General features: G+C 32.6%; 1 protein-coding gene across 6 annotated transcripts in view; it reads right to left on the minus strand.

Annotated features, from left to right (window-relative positions):
• Nucleotides 1-25,000, minus strand: part of GluClalpha (glycine receptor alpha 1) — a 120,541-nt gene that overhangs the window by 20,216 nt on the left and 75,325 nt on the right. For 2 of the 6 annotated variants that reach the window (XM_011500343.1, XM_011500341.1), the window contains exon 4: nucleotides 5,820-5,887. The exons of 2 other annotated variants lie outside the window; for them this stretch is intronic. In XM_011500343.1, coding sequence (XP_011498645.1) covers nucleotides 5,820-5,887 — 68 coding nt within the window. Of the gene's footprint in view, nucleotides 1-5,819; nucleotides 5,888-18,043; nucleotides 18,112-25,000 lie in introns of all 6 variants that reach the window. 2 more of the 6 variants (XM_011500342.1, XM_011500340.1) reach the window with 1 other exon arrangement.

Below are 25,000 nucleotides of genomic sequence, written 5' to 3' on the forward strand. Positions count from 1 at the left end.
ATTCTTTCGATCCCCCCCCCCCCCCACCATGAATTACAGATATTCAGACAAAGGCGCACCGTTATAAACATTTTTATATTTAAACGAAAAAAAAATAGGCAGTTGAGAAAACATGTTTTCCATTTTGCACGATAAAAATGACTCAATAATAAATTTTTATTAACCTTATATTATTTTGATTATATTAGTTTTTACAATAGTCCAGAATGGAATAGAAATAAAGTTTCATCGATAGATCAATTAAGTTTGGCGTTTGGAGTAGTTGGTCGTCCACTTTTGAAAAATCACAAAACTATATTTCTCTGAAAAAGAATTTTAATGTTCTTGGCTATTGGATGCCTTCCACCTTCTCGGATCACTAACTTTTAAAAAATATTTCCAAATCATTTTTGACTATTCGACTTGTTCAGTAAAGCTATTGTCGAATCTTTTAATGCTCGTTTAATAGAAAAGGAAAATAGAATTCAACTACACAATACCTTCTTAATTGTATGGAGCGCTTAGATTTTTAAAAATCGTAAAAGAATTGAACTTCTTTGTTAAAAAATTTTGCCAAACAAATATATATGATCTCCCAATTAGAATTGTATCTTTGTTATAGAATTAAAAATCTCGACACATAATTGTTGAAAATCCTCGTTAATCCATAGATTTTGTAAGATTAGCAGTTATGTATGCTAAATGAGCCATCAAAATTTTCATTATCTGAAAATGAATATAATTTTGAGTTTCGTATCGCTAGCTTTTTGCCAACGGAAGAATGAATAATCTATTCTTTGCACACGACTCTTTCAATCTATGTTTAGCGTATATTTGAAATTATCCTTTTATGAATACTCCAATGCTTACAAATCTTTTATCTACATACGTAAGGATCAAAGGATGGAGGTAAGATACGGGGGAGTAAAAGACAGAAGGAAAAATATTCGCGCTAGAGAGATCATTTTAGAGGATGAAATGGATACGTGTACAATGCATGGCTAAGAGGATAGAGAGAGAATGAGAGAGAGAGAGAGAGAGAGAGAGAGAGAAACAAAGGGAAAGATGTGTGAGAGAGAGAGAGAGAGAGATAGATAGATGCTTGAGCGAGTGTGAGAGGTGAGATAGTAAAAAAGCTTCGAAAATGAAGAGGCGATAATCGCAAGAAACCAGAGTTCTGCACTCGAGTTATTTATGTGAATTTCACGCCCAGTATCATCATGAGTGGCTTTGCCGTTCCCTATACTATTGTATGTATATACATGTATTGGTGCCTGCACACGTATATACGTAAGTAGGCGCTTTGCGAATATATGTACTCTGAATTTTCCAGTTGGTAATGGCCACTTTACCCCACCACACCGTGGGCCGACTGTTAACCCCTTCTTCTTCTTCTTCTTTCTCTTCCTCTTATTCTTCTTCTTCTTCTCCTCCTCCTCCTCCTCCTCATCCTCATCCACCTCCTTCTCATCCTCCCATCTCGTCACTCACCCCATCTTCTTATAAACAGTGAAAAATTCGCGGGAGAAGTTAGAATTGTTAACGAAAAGATCCGGGTTCCTCTTAAGTCCACGATGCTCTGAGTTATCTAAAACTCCGCACTCGAAGCGGATAATTTATAACGTTGATTCTTAAAACATTTTAAAAGAATATAAATAAAAGTTCTTCAAGGTTTATAGAGATTCGCGAGGCTGAGTATACTTTTCTCAATTGCTTTACTAGAATAATTGTAACGAGAGTAATGTTCGTAGGAACGATCCGTCCGCTCGAGAAAACGCCGTACAGACTGTTTGTACTATATTCTATTACTCGAGATAATTATTATCCCCGCGGTCTATTATAATTACTCTCATCACTCTCATTATTAGACCGACAATATCAATAATTGTAAAAAAAAAAAAAAAAAAAAAAAACATCATCAGCATAAAACAAAAAAAAATAAAATAATATAGCAGTGGATTACGGGGAGCTTCGTTTATCCTAAAATACAATATTGTTCGTTTGCATTACCAAGGGTAAAGCTGATTACAATGATAATCATCAAAGACTTGTAATAAATTCGGCTAAAGCAATAAGTATTAGAAAGAGAGAATTAGTATAAGAACAACGCAGTTGCAGAAGCATAATTTTCTTTCTGCCCCCGGCAATTGTGAGGAATTTAATTATCATACAATTATTAATTAGTAAGTAATTAAAAAATTTATTACCCGCTAACTATCCAAAATCCCCTGGACATGAATACCGACAATGAAAAATAGCTCAAAAGTTTGGGAAACTGGTCAGACTTGGCTTCATCAATCACAATTACCTTCGCTGGAAAATGAATAATATCGTTTGCTGAATCAACGTCCGCTGTGCGAATAAAATTATACTCTTGTCGGAGGATTGAATGAGCGGCGAAATTGAAATTGCCACTACAGGAGCCAATGAGGCATTGAATGTCCTCGGCCGTGAACAAGCATCCGCATAAAATATATTTCCAAGGAGAAATGGTCTGTGGGCTCCTTCGACAGTGGCTCTCAAAATCTCTTTCTCTCAGGGGAAGAAAAAAAAAAAAAAAAAAAAAAAAAAAAAAATTAAAAGAAAAAATCACGAGGGGCTGGAGGAGAACAGTGAGTGCGCGGAAAAAAACGCAAATCACGACGACTACTCGGCTTTCCAATTGCGTCAGACGCATTATTAATAAGACGATATGCACCCCGTGGCGCACTGTGAGGAGGGAGGGGATAATGGACGAGGTAGAAAGCGGATAGTAGTCGGTGAGGACAAAGGTCCTTCCGCTTCCTTGGTGGCGAGTCTTTTGTAAGAGGGCCAGCACCGGGGGTCGAGGACACGCGTCCAAAGTCCAAAGCCAACCTCCACACGGAGATCCCATAATCCAGCGTTCCAGTTTCGTTTCATCTTTTCCTTTGCTCTAGTTGTGGAGTATTCGCGAGGTCCGGGAAGTCATGGAACGGATTTCGTCGACGGACATTCGGACGCAAAGAAGCTCTTCTAACTGCCTTTGCGGCTATAAATTTCACGCTACGTGATAGTGAATTATGACGAGAGGCGAGGGTGGGGATCGTCGTCGGATCGTCGCTGATCGTTGGATGGATCGGGTGGTGACTTCGATTAATCATGGGTCAATTATTTCGTCGGACTTGTACACTCGATTGCGAGGAGTCGCGGGGCGAGATGAAGCCGGTGATATTTTAGCGAGGGTCAGACATCGAGAGCATTAATGAACACCAACGACATAATAATATGTATATATGCGCGTAGGCAATATGGCAGGGAAGTTTCCGTAATATATATATATATATATATATATTCATATGTGCGTTTCCTTGCGTGTGCGCGCGCGCCCGAATAATGTACATACATTTTCGTTCGGATACACGAGATGCGCGAGCTCGCACGTTATCATGATTATGCGCGCAAAGTTGCCGAATTCCAGCTGTAATGTGATTATGATGAAACTTTGTCCAAGTATAAATTACAATAGTTGTAGTAGTCATCTCAATTGTTTATTGTACCTACTGTATTCATTGACAAATATACAAATATTTTTTAAGCGAATGTTGCAATATCGTATGCCTGTTTCCTGCTAAAAAGCCTTTCTTTTTTTTTTTATTGAGAAACAAAAGCGTTAAATGTATTCGATTCAATATTGCCATTTTTTAAAGTACCATGAGTTTACATTGAAATTTATTTCCTTATTCTTTTAAATGTCATTTCATATTTTTTAATTGCTACGAATTTTAAAGCACTTTTATGTCGCTGCAAACTTTTATGATAATAATAAATCTTTTAAGATTTTTCATATAAAAAGAAGGGACGCGTAGACATTAAATATTTTTCACGATAGTATTTGGAATAATTAATTTATAGAGTATATATATGTAAAAAAAATTTTATAGAATCAATTGTTGACAATCAATTGTTGATCAATTAATTAACAATCGATGAAACATTTAGATATTTTTTTTGTCGTTAAAGGATTTCATTTCTTACGAATATTGTTAAATTTTATTATTAGAGCAATATTAATTAGAAGATATATACATATATTATTGTAAATAATAAATAATGAAATTAATATCTTATGCCAATTCAAAGAAAACTTTCATCTTAAAATAATTGTATATAATTTTCAATATGAATATTTTTTTAAGCAAGTATGTATTTGTCAATGTGTGATATTTTTAGCTTAAGTAATTAAAGTACACAGGCGAGTAATTTTAAATAAAACATACTCGTATAATTCCCTTTTTTTTTCTTTCTCGTTTCTTTTTTTTTCTTTCTCGTTTCTTTTTTTTTCTTTCTTTCTTTCTTTTTTTTTTTTTTTTTTTTTTTTTTTTTGTACAAAGACAAATTTATTTTAATGACACTGCAAATATCCGTTTCCTTTTTGTACGGTAAAATAACTTGCATCTTTCTCAAATGTAAATATTTTTGGTGGAATTTTATTTATGGAATAAGCAGTAAAAAGCAAAGAAGGAATTTTATTTTCTATCATTGATGCGTCAATGTACTCTTATACGTTATACGCATAGCATTTTTTTTTTTAAAATATACATTCGTATATAGAATACAGCTTCTTTTAATATAATATACAGACATTTCAAACCGTATACAGCCAATATAGTTAATTTATATGCTCTTTTGAAATACACACGACTATTTATACGTAAATATATAACGACATTGAAAACTGAACAATACGTAGCTCACATCCAATTATATATATATATATATATATATATATATATATATATATATATATGTATATATGCATGCATGTATGCGTGCGCGCGTTGTATGCATGCATGTATGCGTGCGTGCGTGAGTGCGTGTACATATATACACATACACATAAACGCACACGCACACGCATACGCATACGCACGCGCACGTGCATACATACGTACATATGCACATACGTACACACCTCAAACACACGCGCGCGCGCGCAGACGCACTTACATACGCCCATATACATTCTATACGCACACAGGCGCGCGCGCCCATACACACAAACACAGACAAACACAGACAAACACAGACAAACACAGACAAACACAGACAAACACAGGCAAACACAGGCAAACACAGACAAACACAGACAAACGAAAAAACATACATAAACAGATACATGTATGTATAATGAGGTTATAACAATATGAAATATATATCGATAATAACGATGGGACGTCCAATTATATGTATATATAGAGTTATACAATACGAACGTAAATTATATATGTAATAAACTCGGTACCGTATACAAATAAATTCAAATCTCCCGTGTAAAGTCGATCAATGATACTCGTACGTAATCGAATATTATGCAAATATATGATCAAATATGATTATTTATAATTGTTTAAAAACCTTGACTACGTACAGCTGCAAATATTCGTAAGTAATCATTTGTGATCATAAACGGCAATATGCCCTCGTTAAATTATTAATTTACTTTAAAACCATATAGTACGATATCTGTTTTGTAAATAATTGATAATTTCCTTTTTATGCCTGACAATTTATGTTACTATAATTATTACGTAATCAAAGTTTTCAATTAATGATATACGAGCATGTATGAATGTTTTTATGGGCTGGCGAATCCACGTAACACATGTGACTTTATATATATATATATATATATATATATATATATATATATATGTATATATAAAATATATACAAACATTGCGTGCGATCATGTTTATATATATATATATATATATATATATATATATACAGACACATATATACATACACACACACACACACACATATATATATATACAGGATGGTTTATGCCTAGCTGGATGGATATTTGAAGCACTCACCATGGAATAATCATTGATTTTGCTGATTGAGCGGAGAAAGATGTTGGTGTATACATTTGTCGGGCCATCTAATATCGTCGTCCGGAACAAAAGATAACAGGATCAATTATTATCATCACCCCAGCTCAGATATTTATTAGAAATCCTGATTATTTCCCGATTTACTTTCTCTCCCAACATTTTGTTATTCTTAACTTTCCATAATGCAGATCTCCATCTCTTATGCACGAAAGTCCGTGACGTTTTCTTACTTAATTTCATTTGACTTTCATTCGATTAAACTAACAATGAATATAAAATAGCCCGGCAATGGCAAATGTATTTGTAATGATATTTGATAGGGAGTGAGGGACTGATTAAAACGACTAATGATCGAGCACAGACAAATACGATATTCTTTCAATTGTGTAACATTAAATTTCAGTACAATAAATTGGCTGTACAAATAATATTAGTTCAACCAATAATATAACAATTATGAAAACTAATGAGATTGAGAAACGTGATTTTAATATTGTGACTTGAGTTTTGAATTGTACAGCAAATAGGTATTTAAGTGTTACATAACGATGCCTTGAAATGCCTTATTAACATTTTATTCTCAATACGTTAATTGTAAAATTTCAATATTTTTATTTGTCAATTGACGAAGCAATATTCGTAGAAATTTTAACGCAACGGATTCACATTGTTTCGTCAAGATTAATTTTATAATGAAGAAATTCTTAATCGCTCGATATTACAATGCGCATTCGATATAAATCCTCTAAATGGCCTTATAATATTGAAAATCAAGCATATAAGTGGAAAAGAAAGGGGAGAGGAATTCGTGTGCACTAACACCCTTAAAACGGGCTTTATTTACGCATGACGAAACGGATAGGGAAAATTACGATAAGCCGATGGATTTTGGAGGACAAACCCAACACAATGTTCAATAAGAGTTAAATTACGAGAAGTGAGGGTTGAAGTAGGGGTTGAGTGATTGATAAGATGCTGAGATCAATGACTTTCGCATGAATGTTGACAAAGGGATCTGCTATCGAATGCCTAACATCAACTAACATCCGATGATTTTAATCGACAGAAAATTTATAACATCCATGGATCGTGTTTTCGACCATGACATTTTTCTACAATAGAAACAGATTTATATATAGTCTCTCTGATATCGCTCCTCCTCCCCCTCGGACACGTTTAATCCTAGAATCGGGTAAAATTTTCATCAAATTCTACGAAACGGCTTTTCGGACATTTACACTTTCTTTAAAATCCATAATTTCGATTCGATCATCATCAAAGCAACTCTTTTTCACACTCAAGACTCATGATCATAACAATAATTAGATCTTTAAAAGCTCGGCAGACAATAATCGATAAGTCAACGCTTACCTTCCAATAAGAATTATAAGAATTTGATTAACAATGCACACCCCTTAGAGATTTCCTCTCAACTATCCAAATGTGAAACCTTAGCTTGACTCTTCGTTCTAAATCCGATTCTCGGATTAAAAATTCCAGTCCATAAAATTCAAAGTTTTAAGCTTTGCCAGCTTTATCGCGAAACGGCGGTACATTAAATAGAACGACCGAGACCGATGGAGCGAAGGAGAGCGAGATGGCGCGATAGCACCACTAGAATGAAAAAAGAAATTGCGCGTTATTACAAAGCTGAGGATGTATTGGAAGGAGGAGAGGTGAATATTAGGATTACGACTAGGAATTGAAACAAATCGATTATGCCGCGCATAATGACGGATCGTCTATTTGCTTGAATGGTGAGATGCGACGTGGCCGAGCTCACATTGGCACAGACCTTTATTTCTATGGGGGCCAGAGGCAGAGTCGGGATAAGGGCGCGTGTGAGAGAAGGAAATCGATGTATGGATGGATGGATGAATATACACATCTACATATGCATATATAGATATACGAATAATAGATGGATAGATAGATATGGAGACGGATGAATGGATGGATGGACGGATGGATGGATGGATGGATGGATGGATGGATGGATGGATGGATGGATGGATGGATGGATGGATGGATGGATGGATGGATGGATGGATGGATGGATGGATGGATGGATGGATGGATGGATGGATGGATGGATGGATGGATGGATGGATGGATGGATGGATGGATGGATGGATAGAGATAGCGGAGGCTCCGGATTTCCTGGGGTCGCTGCAGCCTTTTCTATCTGTCTATCTACTGTCTCGCTTTCGCTCTCGCTCTCGCTCTCGCTCTTGTCTGACCTAAAGATCGATTCGCGCACAAGGCGAAAGGCGCGCAGCGCAGCGTTTCCACGTTATATAGATAATTGGCATGCGGGCCGTTACTGCTGCTGTCACTGCTGCTCCCGTTGCTTAGCTCCGGTTGCGATCCAAATTATTGAGATGGCGATGCGTGGCCGTGCATCTGCCTCTCTCTCTCTCTCTCTCTCTCTCTCTCTCTCTCTCTCTCTCTCTCTCTCTCTATCTATCTCTTTATCTATCTATCTCATCTATCTATCTATCTATCTCTGACTTTATCTCTATTTCCATCTCTATCTCCATCTCAATCTCCATCTCCATCTCTATCTCCATCTCTATCTCCATCTCCATCTCTCTATCTCCATCTCCACTCCATCTCCATCTCTCTATCTCCATCTCCACTCCATCTATCTCTCCAACTCTATCTCTCTCAAGGTACGCGCGTGTATGCGTGTATGCGTATTGTCTAGGGACTCGCTTCGTCTTTCATTGTGCGCGTCGGATCTTTCTCTCCTCTTTTTTCCCCCCTTTCATTTCCTCGCCTTTCAATGGGCTCGAATGCGAAAGGTCACGCTTTATTTTGAAGTCACTACGACTCGCCCATCCTATACGTTAGCCCAACTGATAATGACGCTCATGAGCGCGTCGCCAAAGAAATTTACTATACTACGATTTCTAATAATGTAGCATTAAAAGTGCACAGATTGATCGAAGCTACTTTAGATCCAATAGGATCGAATTGCCATACTCGGCTTCACATCGATGAGTCGATCGATCAATCGATGATCGAGTATTGTAACGGGCGACAAATGGATCTCCCTCACACGCTTTGATAAGACAAAAGAAACAAACAAAAATTTGCTTCTCCCATTGCCAGGGTAATGGGATTAATTTTCGACAAACGTACTTTATATCGATCCTTTAATTTTCTGCATTTTTATTACGAAATTAAAATAAAATTTTTGCATTTTCAATCGCAACTCTCTTCCCCTCACACATATATCATTAATTCATTCGTCATTCGCTTCATCGCTAAAATAGAACATTATATTTCATTTCACGTCCCTCGTAAAGACCCAATTACCATAAATTCTAAAGAATAATTCACCTCTTATCCATTCGATTAATGTCTACATATATTCGTGAGAAGGTAATGCGCTTTTTCTCGTACGGCATCTCTAAGATTCTAAAACTACCGATCAATCATCAATCATGGACTAGCGAGCTTATAAATTCCAATAGAGCCTTAGGCTGTGACGTAAATACACGTCCTTGGGTTCGCTTCTTTCATCATCAAGGGCTACTTGTAAGCGTTTTGTCAAAATTTCCCCAAACTATGAGCGTTATTTGTCACTTTAATACACTGTAGCCGCATGCGTCGCTCCTAATTGAATTTGATTAATGGCAACACGTCCGTACGAAAATATGCGTCGTACATGTCATCGTTTACATATGAGCCCCAACATAAATAATACGTGCTCAACGTCGATGACGACGCTAGGGACGATGACGACGACGACAACGACGAGGATTAAGTAGACTACGGCGTCGACGGAGATAACAATCCCATGATAATAATGACATCGTAACGGCGATGGTTACGATAGGGGACCAAATAGGAGGAAGGAAAGAGAAGAAACTATTTCACTAAGGGTGGACAGTTTCTCCTGCTACAGCTGCACTCATCATCTTATAGTGCACATCAGCCAAAAACATGCGCAAAGTAACGTGGATGAATCCTTAATGTAACGGGTAGTTTCAAAATAAAATGCCTACAAATAGCTACGAGAATAATATACTTCAAAAATATCGGACAACGGGCGAAACGAATGAGGAAATAGAAAAAACTGGGTCCTGAACAGCGTATCAGTTCCCTGATTAGGAAGATCATCGACTAGTATCGTACTTGACCAATGAGCTGCGAATGCATATGGAAATAAAAAAGGATAAAGAGGAAAGATAGATATAAGGAGGGCGATGTAGATAGAGTCGCTGAAGATGATTTCGAGTTGGGCAGGGGCAGCCACGGATCGATCCTTGAAAATAATTCAAACTTTCTCCCCAACACAGTGTTTTATGTATACGATGCACCAGGTGCCTCGACGACGGCTTCCAAGTCCTCGCCTACATCCTTCGCTGCTACATAAACACATATGTTCCACCGAGTATATGAGCGCGTACGTGGGCGGAGAGAGAACGGATAGGAGACACTAGTTCTCGCTACAAAATTCGCCCATATAAATTCGATTCTCACCTCCTACATATATATATATATATATATATATATATATATATATATATATATATATATATATATAGAGAGAGAGAGAGAGAGAGAGAGAGAGAGATTTGTAGGAGCTTACAAACTAACCTCGTTAGACCGGAACTCGCGTCGCTAATAAGAAAATCATATGAATTCGAGCAATTTGCCGATCGAATCCTATTAGCGCGTGCTTTGCTGTTTAAATTCGCTCTACTGTAATGGCTTCATACACACTATTCAAATGTTTATTTAATTCATTCTATTACGCAGTTCATGCGATCTCCAGTATGACTCTTCTTTTCTTTATTAACGTGTTAATGATTAATGGCTAAGTCTCTTAAGCGAATACTTCGTAAAGTCCTACGCGACACTAAATAATCATATATATATATATAACTTTTATAAGATCGTGTGTGTGTGTGTGCGTGTGTGTGTATGTGTATGTGTGTGTGTGTGTGATGACCTTTCTATTTGCATTATGAACAATGTTGCAGAAATAATTTTTCGTACTTTTTCACAACTTACCAGCCTCACAGAGTATTAAAATTAATTAAGAAATGTTGAGTTTTAAAAAGAAATTTCAACAACAACTCTTAGATATTTTTCCAAATAATTACTAAGAATGCATTTCCATTAAAAAATATATCTGCATAATCGACATATTAACAATGCTAAATAGAAATAATGTTTATCTACATTGTCATAAGTTGTTAAAAATATTGTCAATCGCGCAGATAAATTAAGCATTATAATAATTGAGTTAAAAGTCTATTTCGATTCGATAATTTTAGTAAATTTAAAAAATTATCTATAAATATGATTATTACGCTTGTTAATTAATTCAATTGTATTGAAATCAGCAATTTATAAAATACATACAATGAATATACAGTTTTATTTCATTGACGTAAATGTAGATTTAGTCGACTAAATGTATACAATTTCAAAAGACATTTGACTTGTAGATATTTCATATATTCAAATGGCATTAATCTTAAATATTTTTTGAATAAATTTATGCGCAAATGGGAATATGCAGAGAGAAAAATGTAAGCTCATTTGAAATTTTACATGTCTTATTTAATGCCTTCAATATATAATGTAATTCATTATTATTATTATTATATGATATTTTTAGTAAATAGTAAATTAATCGATATTTTCAATTCGAATGATCATACTGTAACTCTGCTATTGACGCTAAAAGTCTAATTATGAGAAAATAAGATGAGAGAATAAACTTTAAGAAGCCTATCATTATTCCCGTTATTTATATTATCATTCAAATAGGTAAATATCGCATTATATATATATCAATATTGAAATGATGCAGTGTATTAGTGAAAATCGTGGGGATAAAAAAAAATATTCGACCAACTTTATAGCGCAACTTTATCTTAACAAAATTAAGATAAAATTCCTAATCCTGTTTCTTTTGAAAATATTCTTACTTGAGCGCACACAATGGCAATATTCCATATTTTTGGAAGCTTGAAGCAGCAATATATTTGTCAAAAATTAGATTTTTTTCTTTCAAAGATAAAAAATGATTCTCTTCTAAAGAGTGTGAAACTTGTTTGAATCCATTAAACATACTATAAATTTTATGTGTCATACACAAAAGTAAAGAAAGATTGGGAATATTTTTCATAATTTAAAAGTAATATTTTCATAGTAAAAATCTTAATTTACACCTTACGTCTTATTTTTATATATACAGTGTGTGTGTGCGTGCGCGTGTATGTATATGTATACATACTACGATCTCTTATAATAACGTAATATTTTATTTCATGCCTACAATACGATTAAAGTTGAATTATTATTATTTATTTTTCATAATATTAATAATGCACATTAACTCGTAGTAGCGATGAATTTTTTCTATCTACGTTGTTCTTGATTAACTATTATTGTTTTGATAATTAATATTAATTGTTTATTTTAATCACTTTTCAATAAAAATATAATTATTCTTATCATTAATGGCAGTAAATTAATTTTAACCCGTACAATGTACGATAGAATTTAGTTTGCTGACGCTTTCCCAATTATTCTACATTTCACGATTTTGTGTTCATATAAATTAATACAAATTACCCTTCAACAAATTTTATAGTATTTCAATGAAATTTTAATTACTCTTAACAAAATGATCATTAATTGTTTATTCGTTAATTGAATTTTCAAGTCTTGGCAATTTTAAAGGATATCTAATAAATTAATAATTTTCTTTTATAAAATAAACAAATATAATAAACTAAATGTGGTATATAAGTAGCTAAAAATTTTGTTGTTTTTTTTTTTGTTATTATTATTTTATTCATAGTTATTTTTAATAATTTATTTTTCTATTAATCATCAAGATTATATTTTTGCTTCTTTTTTTTTTTTTTTTTTTCATAGAAATTCGTTCCAGTGCTTTTGCATCCAACACTTTCATGAATGAACTTGATTTTCTATCCCCAATCATAAAAACAATTGCAATATCAATTACTGTTGTATTCCATTATCTAAGTATTTGTGACAATATTTCTTCTAGGAATATAACATCTCTGTGCTATCCAATTTATTTTTCTTATAGAAATAGTATTTGTTACAGAAAGCGAATTAAGTCCTTCGTTTTTTTCTCTTTCGATATCTTTCCAATCCGTTGAATATACAAAATTTGGATATTTTAAATGCTATCTCTTTAACTAATTGATACATAATGTAAATATGATAATAACATGTAAAATATGCGATAAAGATTCAATTATTTATCGTTTATCTTAGTGTTCGAAATGTTCGATTAGAATAATTTTTCATAGTATAATATAATAATGAAAATAATTTCTATAGCGGCACTCATAAAAATTATTAATACATATAATATTTCATAATATGCAATTGATACTTAATAAGACTCAAAATGAAATATAAACTTTTATTAAAAAATGGATCGGTTTCTCAGAATTATGTGACGAGCCTTACCATTAAAAACCTTTTCATAAGTATTTTTATTATCGTTCTGGGAATTTTAATTCAATTGTAGATTAATAAAATTTTCATTTTTCTTTTATTTTTCAATATTCTGTTTGTTACTTATTGTCCAACGTTCTTTAATTTTATTATACGATTTCTTATTTCTAAAATAACACGCGATTGATTTATATTATCCAAGATAATTACTTCTTTTTAATTTTTGTTTCATTTTATAATCAATACACGATGTTTTTTTTTTTAAACTTTTCAATCGTTTGAAATTAATTAATCTTTTCTTTTTTTTTTGTTTTTTTTTGTAGCTTGAAAATTGTAAATTTAATTAGAATTTACATTCGTGAAGTTTATATAAAATTACATCAATATATCGAATATTTTCTTCTATTTATGTTTTATTTATTAAATTTTTAACGAAAAAGTTAGATATTTATTCTGAAATACTTTCAAAACTAATTCTAGAGTTACTGTAACTCGATATTTCATGAAATTCAGTTAACGAAGTTCAATATATACATTGATTGTATAATATTTCCTTCTAATGCTTTAGTAAGTTCATGGAAAAGGTTTTTTATGTTATTGAGATGAGTGTAATGTATTTTCTAAACTTCGTAATAAATATTGAATATTTGACAACATAATTATCTTCCCTTAGCATTTAACGTCATTGTTATAATATTCTATAATTTGTATTTTAACGTGAAATTATTTAATAAATTTTGGAGTTTCATTTTTTACGATCGTTTATTAGTAATTTAATTTTATTATTATATTTATTATTATACAAAGCATCAAGATGCTTTATATAATAATATTCATCCTTTTAACAATATTTATCGATATATGGGAATGAATTTTCACATTTTATAAGAATATAAAATTGCTTTATATTTTTTAATCGAAATCCTAAATGACTATAAAGCTAATGCGCATGACCAATCTCATTCATTCAGTCTCGTTTATTGTTCAACTAATAAATGCAATTTTAATTAGTCCACTATTAAGGTATATCGAACAGTTATGTATTTCAGTATTTCTATCAAATCATTGATAATGATTTTCGGTTACAAGCCTTTGATGTATTGTCGGAGCAATTTTAATTAGAATTTCTTTTAAACGTACTGTTTGAGCTTATATTCTAAAGCATATTATTCTGTATATATAAATCGAGTTTTTCATCAAATTAACTAAAGACATTTGGGAAGGCGTTGACGTTCGTTTGACTTTTGCGAATTTCTTAATATTCTATAATCGTACTATCTTTTTCAGATATTTTCGACTAATGTTCCACATATGGCATATAAAAATTTACCAACCAATTACTGTAATAACTACAACTTTAATTTTTCATTTAACTTCTTTACTCTTATTTCATTTATTGTACTTTGAACTTTCACAACACGTTCGCACGAATTTTCAGATTGTTTACACCCGGGCAAACTCTCTCGTTTCTCGAACATGCGTAGAGCTCTCATTCAATGTTCCTAATTTCGCTTTTCCATTCGACTTAACTATCTTTTATTATTTTTATCATGTTCGCTTTATTTTTTATGTGCTGTGGATACTTGATTTCGAGCAATTTTAATGCTTTTGTTTCAACTTTAATATTTTTCTATTCAACCTATATTTTAGCTTAGAGAATTCTTTCAATCATTCAGATATTTCGTTCTAGTGGCTTTTAAGTTATATCTTATACTTTACTTGGAGAATTCTATTCTTTGTAATTTTATCTGTTGTTTTTTAGGGTAAAAGAATCCTCTATCAATACGCGACATCTTTTTTAATTTAAAAATATGACGATTATCGATTGTAAATAATGATAATAATAATAATAATAATAATAATGATTTTTTAATCTATATTCCTAAGACAATCGATTTATTTTCATCTCAAGACCTTTTTCAATCATCTTAAATATATTTTATTAATTAAATTTTTCAGTTCTTTTTTTCGTCATGAGTTTAACTTTCTTCGTTTCAACAGTATTTCAACAATTTTCCCCTCTATCTCCTCTTAATGGCCTTTTAAGCAATCTCATATCTTATAACGATCACTTCACACTAAATATAATATTTTCGATGTTATCAAAATACTTTTAACATATACATTTATATCGTTTCTACTTGTATTGCTGCTTATTTTTTTATTTAACGTTTGTGTTTGCTTGACATAATTGGCGACATTATCTTTTAAATTTTTGATATTTTATATTCAATTGGTCTTATTGTTATTACCTTAATATTTTAAATAGGTTGAGCCTAGATCCAAATATCCTAGATACTACAGTAATTCTAATATTGATTTTTGATAAATTGCCTATTTATCTGGAATTTTGTATTCGTAAATTCATTTCAACTCGTTATGCTTTACTTTTCTTCAACTTCTCATACAAACAAAGTACACAAAGCCGTATAATTACATTTACATATTAGCTTCATAATAAATAAATGATATATTTTGTTTTAAACCAAATTAAATATTTAGTTTTCAAAATAATTAAAAAAAAAAGTTTTCTTATAAGAGATGCTTAGTAGAAATTGAGCGTTTTCGATAACTCGAGTTGCTTTTGGTTATACAAGACTTTTTTCTTTCTTTTTTTTTTTTTTTATAAAAAAATTACTCTTTTAAAAGACGTTGAGTCGATATTTTAAAATATCCTGAGTTTCGTATCGAAATAATTTTGTCTATAAAACTACGGAATAATTAGAATATCATAAAGTTAATTCATATTGACATAACCCTTAAGTACGAAAAACTTTCATAATCTACATATCATTTATACAGATTGAAGTTAGATTCGCATGTTAAACTTACATATATGCGTATTGGCTTGCGCGGGTATACTATCCGAAACAGTCTGAAAACTTTACCTGCAAATCAGACCATAAATACGTATTCGTGTAAAGGTGTGAGTATCACACCGAATCCAGCTAATGCACTTACATATATAGTAAGATATAATTGCGTAGCTGTGTGAACGATAATTGCTGAGGCATCCTAATGTGCGTTCTCACCCGTCAACCCATCTACCCACATGCATACACGTATACACACGCACGCGCGCGCGCAAAAGTTTTAGCGTGTGTGTGTGCACGCGCGCGCGCGCGCGCATTTCTATACATACGCACGATCCATAGAAATGTTCCACGAATTTGCAAGCCTCGGGTTTGCCGTAGCAAATAATTGTAATTGAGACTTAACGCAATTGCGAACAAATCGTCGGCGAAGGGGGTCAAAACTCCTGTTCGCGCTCGCTTGTTCCGTATGCCCTCATTGTATTGAGATACGCATACAGAATACATATATTATATAGTTTGTATTTACGTGTATATGAGAATTACTACTAAAGAGAAAAATAGCAGTGCTATATTAATAGTAATAACGATACTAATAACGACGATAGTAATAATAGTAACAATAACAACAACAACAACAACAACAACAACAACAACAATAATAATAATAATAATAATAATAATAATGCTAATATTATGAAGAATAAGAGGAATAATAAGATGAAGAAGAACATGAGGAATATAAATAATAGTAAAAAGAAAAATAAGTATAATAATAATAATTATTATAATAATAATAATAATAATAAATAGTGTTTCGGTAGCAGTATGACGCCTTGTTATTTGTTACATGTTTTAGGTGTTTCGCGTAGTGTTCATGCAAAGCTGAGAATCATCGTTACATATCGAATGTCATAAAATTATTACGCTCAGAATAATTGACTCAACAACATCTTAGCGTCATCCTGTTATTGAATCATATATTAAAATAATTATATAAATTTCTTACTTATAAAATATTAATATTATGTGTTTATTGTATGCCTGATAATTATATACATGGATAAATGAGTGAATGGAAGAAAAATAGATAAAACCATATGGTTATAGAGAATTATACAGCACGAGACGTATGGAATGTTCTAATGTATTCTGCGACGAAAGCATTAATAGAAATAGAGACGTACGTAACTACATGTAAACTAGAGAACAATAATTAAAACCGGGGATAAAGAGCTAACGTATTTTTGTGCGCAGGTGTGCGCGTGCGTGAGTGAGTGGGTAGATGAGAGAGAGAGAGAGAGAGAGAGAGAGAGAGAGAGAGAGACAGTGGAAAATTGTGTGAAATATGCTTGCGTATATAAGTAAATGGTAAAGAGCGAAGTACGTAAAAGAGAATGAACGATAAGAATAAAATATATTAGTAATACTATGCATATTGATTGAAAAGTATAGCTACTACTGTTAAATTAACGTATCTATGTATTTGAAAGCAGAGAGTTTTTTATGAAAGAAGAATTTGGTCTTCATAGGTATTAAAGATTTACGAACGGCGCTTAAATGACGAAAAGATAAAAATTTAACTTATAATTTTGATAGTTAAAAAATATAGTTATTATAACAATATTACAATTATTGCTCTATAAGATATGATAATAATACGAAATAAATAATAAATAAATAATAAATAATAATTAATGACAATATAATGAGCTTAGATCGGTGATATTTAAGTGTATAATCATAAATTGCATGTGATTGTATTTTATAAATAAATATTAGTAATATAGAAGTACCAACACCTACTATATACGTGTGCGAATGATTGTGAATATAGATTTGAGAAGAAAATTTGTAGCTTTGATTTTTCAAAAAAATTTTGTTTTTATTTATCATTAGTCGGAGGGTGTGTCATTTATTTAGACTTACCATAGTAACGTCATCTATTTTTGAGATACTTCGAACAAATATATTGACACGGACAACCGCGGGCCCATCTAACATAGCAAAACAGAATCAATAAATTAATGTATCATCGAAAGGATTTTATTAATTAACTGTAAATCAATGATTTTTTTTTTGTTGTTGTTAATGTGGCACTCTTGCATGAAGAGAAGGTGTAAAGGAAAGTTTTTAATTGTTGGTGTCACGAGTTTGGCTATACATACTTTTTATCTCAACTTTTATGCGTCTTTTTCATTTTATCTAAAGCATGAAGTCGTTAGTTGAGGAATTACGTCTTGCTTGCGAGTGACATTTTCAATGGAAATTGAAGATGATATATAAAATTGTAATAACCATACAAAATGGCGTGCATCGATCGTCTGAATTAAGTACAGTGCGATTCGAATTTTTAATCCACTATACTAAATACTTTTATACATGAATCTGAATCTAAATGCAATACGTTCTTACTTCCTACTCTGCTCTCTTTCTACTGTACTGATTCAACGATACACAATCTACCTACACCTCTACAAGTCGTAAATTTTTTTATCTCCTTCTATGTTTTATAATACCTATTTCCTTCTTCCACTTTGTTGTCTTTAATATCGTATAATATAAAACATACACATCTTCAACCATGTAATCGTCACTGAATATATACATATATATATATATATATATATATATATATATATATATATGTATTATATCTTTTGTCCTTACTTATTCATTTTTTCTTGCATTTTCTTCATTTATTCAATACCATCTGGAATATGCGTATCTGATTTTTGAATAATTGAAGTAACATATAACTAACGAGATTCGTTTATCTGAATTTAGTTCAATCCTTTATAATTATAGGGGGAAAAAAATTTGAATCTCTCTATGTATTATTGTTATGTATGAGTACGTGCATGTGTAACAATATATTTGTTATTTTGTTTACATGCACCCTAATAAATTCTATTGTATTAGTTTAATGTCATTTAAACATATTATATATATATATATATATATATATATATATGGGTGTGTGTGTGCGCGTGTGTGCGCGTGTACAATATAGATAAATCGATCATTGAGGTACTATATCTGTATATTACATTAAATATTATTAATTATTGGTATTATGTGTAACGGTCAAAATGTGCAAAATGTTTCCAGTGCATAATCATAATAATTATTATTTAAATATAACGAATCTCTACGTGCTTGTGTCCATTTAGACTTGCTTACGTTGTATTTGAAGAAACTTATATTTAAGGGTAGGACATATTAGTTTCAGTAGTAACAGACACGCAGTTTCAGTTATATCAGACAGACTTTCAGTTTTTTTTTGTAACTACGACTTTATTTTAATGTTAGATAGCTAATATTATTAACTTCCTCGATAGTCAAATGCCTTCTGCTTTTATCATTAAAAAAAAATCGTCTATAAATAAGATGGATACTAAAATAAGTTGTAAAATACATATTTTCACTGATTAAATAATTCATGTTGTATCACTACAAAACACATAAAATTGAGATTAAAAAAAAAACAAAAACAAAACAAAAAAATAATGTCCAAGCAGAATATTCTCTGTAGTATCGATAGAACAAATAACACAGCATTATTGGATTAATTTAATTGGAGTAAATGTAATAATGGAAGAAATCGTAACAATTGTTCGCGGTACCTTCGAATTCGAGAGCGCTATTTGTTAAAATGTGTAAGGTTTCTTGAAAATTTGAAATAAAATTTTATCACAAATATCTTTCTTTCATTTATTCATAGGCCCATTAAGTACATACATTTATAATTATTATACTTTTATTTCATGATTATTTAATTTCCTTAGTTTATTGCAGGCAATAATCGTGTACCATATATATGGAACGAACCATTTCATAAATAAAATATTTCAAATCTCCATAACATGAAAGCATGTAACAAATTTAATAATGCTTTTATGCATGTTTGAAGTACTAATAACATAAAATTTGAACATATATGTCAAGTGTGCAACATATAAAAATTACAATGCTTTAAATATATATGAAAAATTGATATTTAGTAAACAATAGGGCTTACATTAAATTATTATACGAAATAATAATAAAAAGAAGAAGAAGAAAAAGAAACAAAAAAGACAGCTTTAAATACATTTTGTAGCCAAAGAAGTGAATAATTCGAATAATTAATCGATTGATATTTAAATTGACAAATACTTCGCGGTAATTTGTATTTCTATTAATTATATTTTCAAGTTATATTTATACGTTTCATTTAAATTCAATTTAACTATATTAAATGCTTTAAATGTTTTTCTTTTCAGTTAATAAATAACTTTGCATCTTCCTTTAATTTCTTCGCTAATATCAACCTCATTTCTTAAACTTTATTCGCTAAAATAAGAACTTTAATAAATACTAATTCATTATATTATATGTCGAGATAATTAGGAATTAAAAGCATCGTTATTTTAACACAAGATAAAACGTAATTAGGTAAAAATATTCAACAATATCAAGAGAGCGATATTTATATGCCCAACAAAGAGGGAAATTTATTATTTTTTAAAATACAGTCTAATAATTAAAAAAAATTCTTTATTAAATTACAAAGCCTAATTATTAATTTTAATCTATTCACAGGTACTCGTAAGCTCGCACGCAAATGCATATGACGGGGGCATTAATAGTACACATAATATATTTACTCCTACTAATTAAAATATATATATATATATATATATATATCACTAATATTATCTAATAAAGAGAGTGGCAGTATAAAAGCTTTCCGACACGAAATCGAATTCCTTTATTGGAGTAATTAGACTTTTTTCCCTTGCTTGCCAATGAACTATCAAGCTTTTTCAACAGACGTCCGCGCATAAATAAAATGCCCATTCATTAAAGTTCGGCGCAACTCGTGCCTTCTCCCTTCGCTTCACTCGCCAGTCGAACAATACAAATTTTCGGAATAAAAGTGAAATTAAACGAATGCCACTCGAATACATTTGAGTCGCAGTCAGCCTTCGAGCCCACGGACTTTTATTGTACGCGACGGGAAAAACTCACAGGGCCGCCGAAACTTTATGCGCGCCGGGGGCAATGTTCCCGAGGCAGCGTAACGTAAAACACAGAAAGTCGCGTTAATCCCCCTATTCCCCCCCCCACCCCCTTCCCCTCCACTCCCCCTTCACTCCCCCCTCCACTCCTTCAACCCACACATTACACATTACACTATCACCAACATCCCAATCCCTCTTTACCCACTTCTGCGTTATCCCGTAACCAACTCGGTGGCCCCTCAACCCTGGCTTCCGCAGACAGGATTTTACGCGGGTAGGATAGCGTCTCGCGGTCTCTGGGATGCCTAACGCTCCATGGAAATGCAATTCTGGATTGTTCGCCATTTTGCGCCCATCGTAGGTTCGAATGCAGGGAAACTGCGAAGCCCGGACCTTTATCCGCGATTTAAATCCTCCCTCGCTCCCTCCCTCCTCCTAGGGGCTAAATGGCGCGAGGACCGTCGTAAACAGTAAATAGCTCGGGGAATTACGTGGCGCTTCGCGTTCCTCTTCCCTTCCATAACTCCGCCCCTTTTTTGCGCGGATTTTTCGCGTTGCGTCTTCACAACAGCGGAGCAGAACCGTAAGCGAGATTAGTCGAGAGCCGCCTTCCCTCGCCAGCCCCGCACGCAACACCCCCCTCGTCGGCGCTTTGCACTCTCTCGAATTTACGTTACGAGGAGGAGGAAGGAGGAGACGGCAGGAGTTTAGTCGCGTGCAACAAATTACACCTTTATTCCATCCTAATGAGCATCTGCCGCGAGGAATAATTCGCCCCGTCGATCCCCGTAAGCTGCCTCACGTTACGCGTCCTATTCTTTCTTTTTTTTATTTCTTCCTCTTCTCTCCTTTTCTTTTTGTCTTTTTATCATGGCGAGCGTGCAGTGCGGAATCCACGATCGTTCGGCCGTTGCCGGGTTACGACAAACGACGGAAACTTTATCTTTCCCTGTCCCATCCCCCACCCCGTGCCCTATTGCGCACTCGTCCTTTTATCCTGCGTCTTTTCATCCTCTTTCGCGTGGCGCTCGTTTTTCTCGCTTCACTGTATATTTTCAGCTTCGCCTGTCGATTGATTGATCATTTCGCTTGTCTGTGCGTCGGCTAAGAAAATCATGTTAGAAGATGAGATTTTATGAAGATTTTATTATACAATCAACCGTCCTTGCTTAGAATAATTTTTGCTTGAAAATTTATCACAAGTCGAATAAGCCGTAGCTCATTAATAATGTATAACCCATTTTGACTAATGAATGAGTTTTCGTTTTAGTTACATAATAACGAAATGCAAGCGTGATTCTGCATTTTTAATAAATCGACTAAAGAAAGACATGATCAAATGCTTGAAATTTAAGCGATATAAAATCTACTTAAAGTTATTTATTAAATAGATTATAAATTTTATTTGGCTTTAATGGTCGGACGAACGTTCATTTACAAGTTTTAAATTATTTGCTATTATGTATGGGGATATTATTTTTTTTTTTAATTTATATCTTTTGCATTAGGATGACGCATAGGTTCGCTATTTTCAAGCGAAATTTTATATCCAAAATATTGGACATGATTAATTCCCTTGCATAATCAGCGCTTTAACAGAGAGTACGCCAATTATCAATATAACAATAAACAATAATTGCTTGAAATGATTTGAAATAGCTTGGGCAATAAACATGATGTCAATTCAATTGTATAATAGTTTTATCGTTGCGTTCTTCTACTTTTTCATATCATTTTACAAAAGTGAATAATTTCAATTAAAGTCTCATGTGCAAACTATTATGCAGAAATATTTCACGATGGCATCATTATTACGATACTCGAGTCGGCAATTATAACAATATATTCTATATATTCTCGTTCCCTTCTTCATCCTCTTCATTTTATTCTCCTCCGTATTATCATTATTATTATGATTTTCTTCCTTGACTTCTTCCTCTTCATCTTTTTCATCTTACTGTTACTATTATTGTTGTTGCTATTGTTATAGTTAATCATTAATTAAGTAGAAAAAATTAGTCGATGTTGTGTTTTAATTGTATAGTTTTGTCGAAAGAGCAGAAGGGCGTCATAAAGGCGAGTAATAAAGCTAATCAGTAAGCCTGCGAAATAATTTTAAAAAATTTACGGTAAATTACGATTAGCCACACATGATTTTATATTTTGTTCGTTGTCGCTTCATGCGCGATAAAGTCATCGGTTTACTTTATGCGATACATACATCTTCCATCCATAGACTTTCAATCTCAATCGATCGCTTCTCGCTCGAGATTTTACTTGGCGATAAATCCATGTTCTTTCGTCTGTCTCCGCTACTCCTTCTATTTCGCGAGCGTTTTTACTTTCTCTCCACGCTCGCGTTATCTATCAGTGCCGCATACTACGCCGAGTACGCGTATGAAGCGTTCAAACTTTGTAAACTTGAAGTGTCTGCCAAACAGAATAAATAAAATAAATCCTAAAAGCATTCGGTCTTATTGGCTACTTTTACATTGCGAAATTGAAGAGCGTGAAATGGTGTTTTTTTTTTTTATTAGTTCAACAATACGTATTAACCATACATTGGTTTGGTTTTTCTCATTGTCCTGAGTGAAGGATTAGTGTAATAAAAATTTCACAAAAACGCGCGTACTTTCGAGATTATTTTTACGCTGCCGACAATATCGAGGAGACAACTCTCATTAGGAAATTCGATAATAAGTGTTTCGTTTATTTTATAATACATAAGTTCAAAAGATCACGGCCCTATGAATAACAATTACCCTCCTAATGCCATTACTAATGGCACGTAATTCATTAAGAAAATACTTTACCACGAATCTTTTCCCTAAACTCATCTTTTACATATCGTTTGTAAAACCTGCGAGTCGAAGGCGATGTAACTCGTGGACGATAAATCGTAGACTACGCCAATTGCTTAGATTTTCCGTGAAAAGTTCTTTTTCCCCGTTTATTTGCATTGCCACTTTGACTTTTCCTACGGAAAATAGATTTGCTGTCTCGTGCACGTACGTCGGCCCCGTCTGTATGCATATCTGCATGCCTATGATGGGCGAACGTTGAGTCAAGTTGATGAGATGTCACAAAAGAATTAATAATTTCATCGTCCGCTAAATCGCTCGTGGAATTTTTATTTACGCCTTCAAGCGCAATATTTGCCTTTTCGATTTATTGTATTTATTATTATTTATTTTGCGCTCGTTTCACTTACTACGTACTTGAAAAATTTTATCTCAACGCTGGCGTAACATTCTGAAGTTGATGAAGCACTTTCTATTGATTAATTGAAAGTTAGAGTATAAAAAGCCAATATTATTAGACTAGTCGAGGTAAAATTTTTCTAAAATATGAGGCACTGGCTTATTGTATGTTCTTCGAGAGTTTATTATGAAGAGGAATGAAATAGGAAAAAAAATTTGTGTTTACTGCGCTAAATTATCTTCGATTTCACGAATCGTAATCCATTGTACTTTGTATAGCTACGCTAACTTTGTTTTATTTATCTCTACGAAACGATAAATAGAAAGCACTTCTACTTAATGTTATATAAGCATTGAATGGTCACATATGGTTACATCCAAATAATTGCCATTGAAATTTTTTTCACGTTATTTTATCGTTTGCTTGTATTATTCCCATTGATAATCGTAATTCTCCTTTATTTCTGAATGCTCGTACTAGGGAAATGGAAATATTCTTTAAATGGCCGTTTCCGTAAACATCCCCTAAAGTATAAAGATTTTCTAATAATTTCATGGGCAATTGATTGGCAATTGATTGCCGCTCGACAAGCATAAATTCCACGAGATTATCGAGTTTATCTTTAATTTTTTAACCTATCGATTGCCTTGAAAAGGGAATTCTTCAAAATAAAAGCGTC

The sequence above is a fragment of the Ceratosolen solmsi genome, unplaced genomic scaffold (assembly GCF_000503995.2).
Source record: "Ceratosolen solmsi marchali unplaced genomic scaffold, CerSol_1.0 scaffold56, whole genome shotgun sequence".
In the NCBI taxonomy this organism is placed as follows: Eukaryota; Metazoa; Arthropoda; class Insecta; order Hymenoptera; family Agaonidae; genus Ceratosolen; species Ceratosolen solmsi.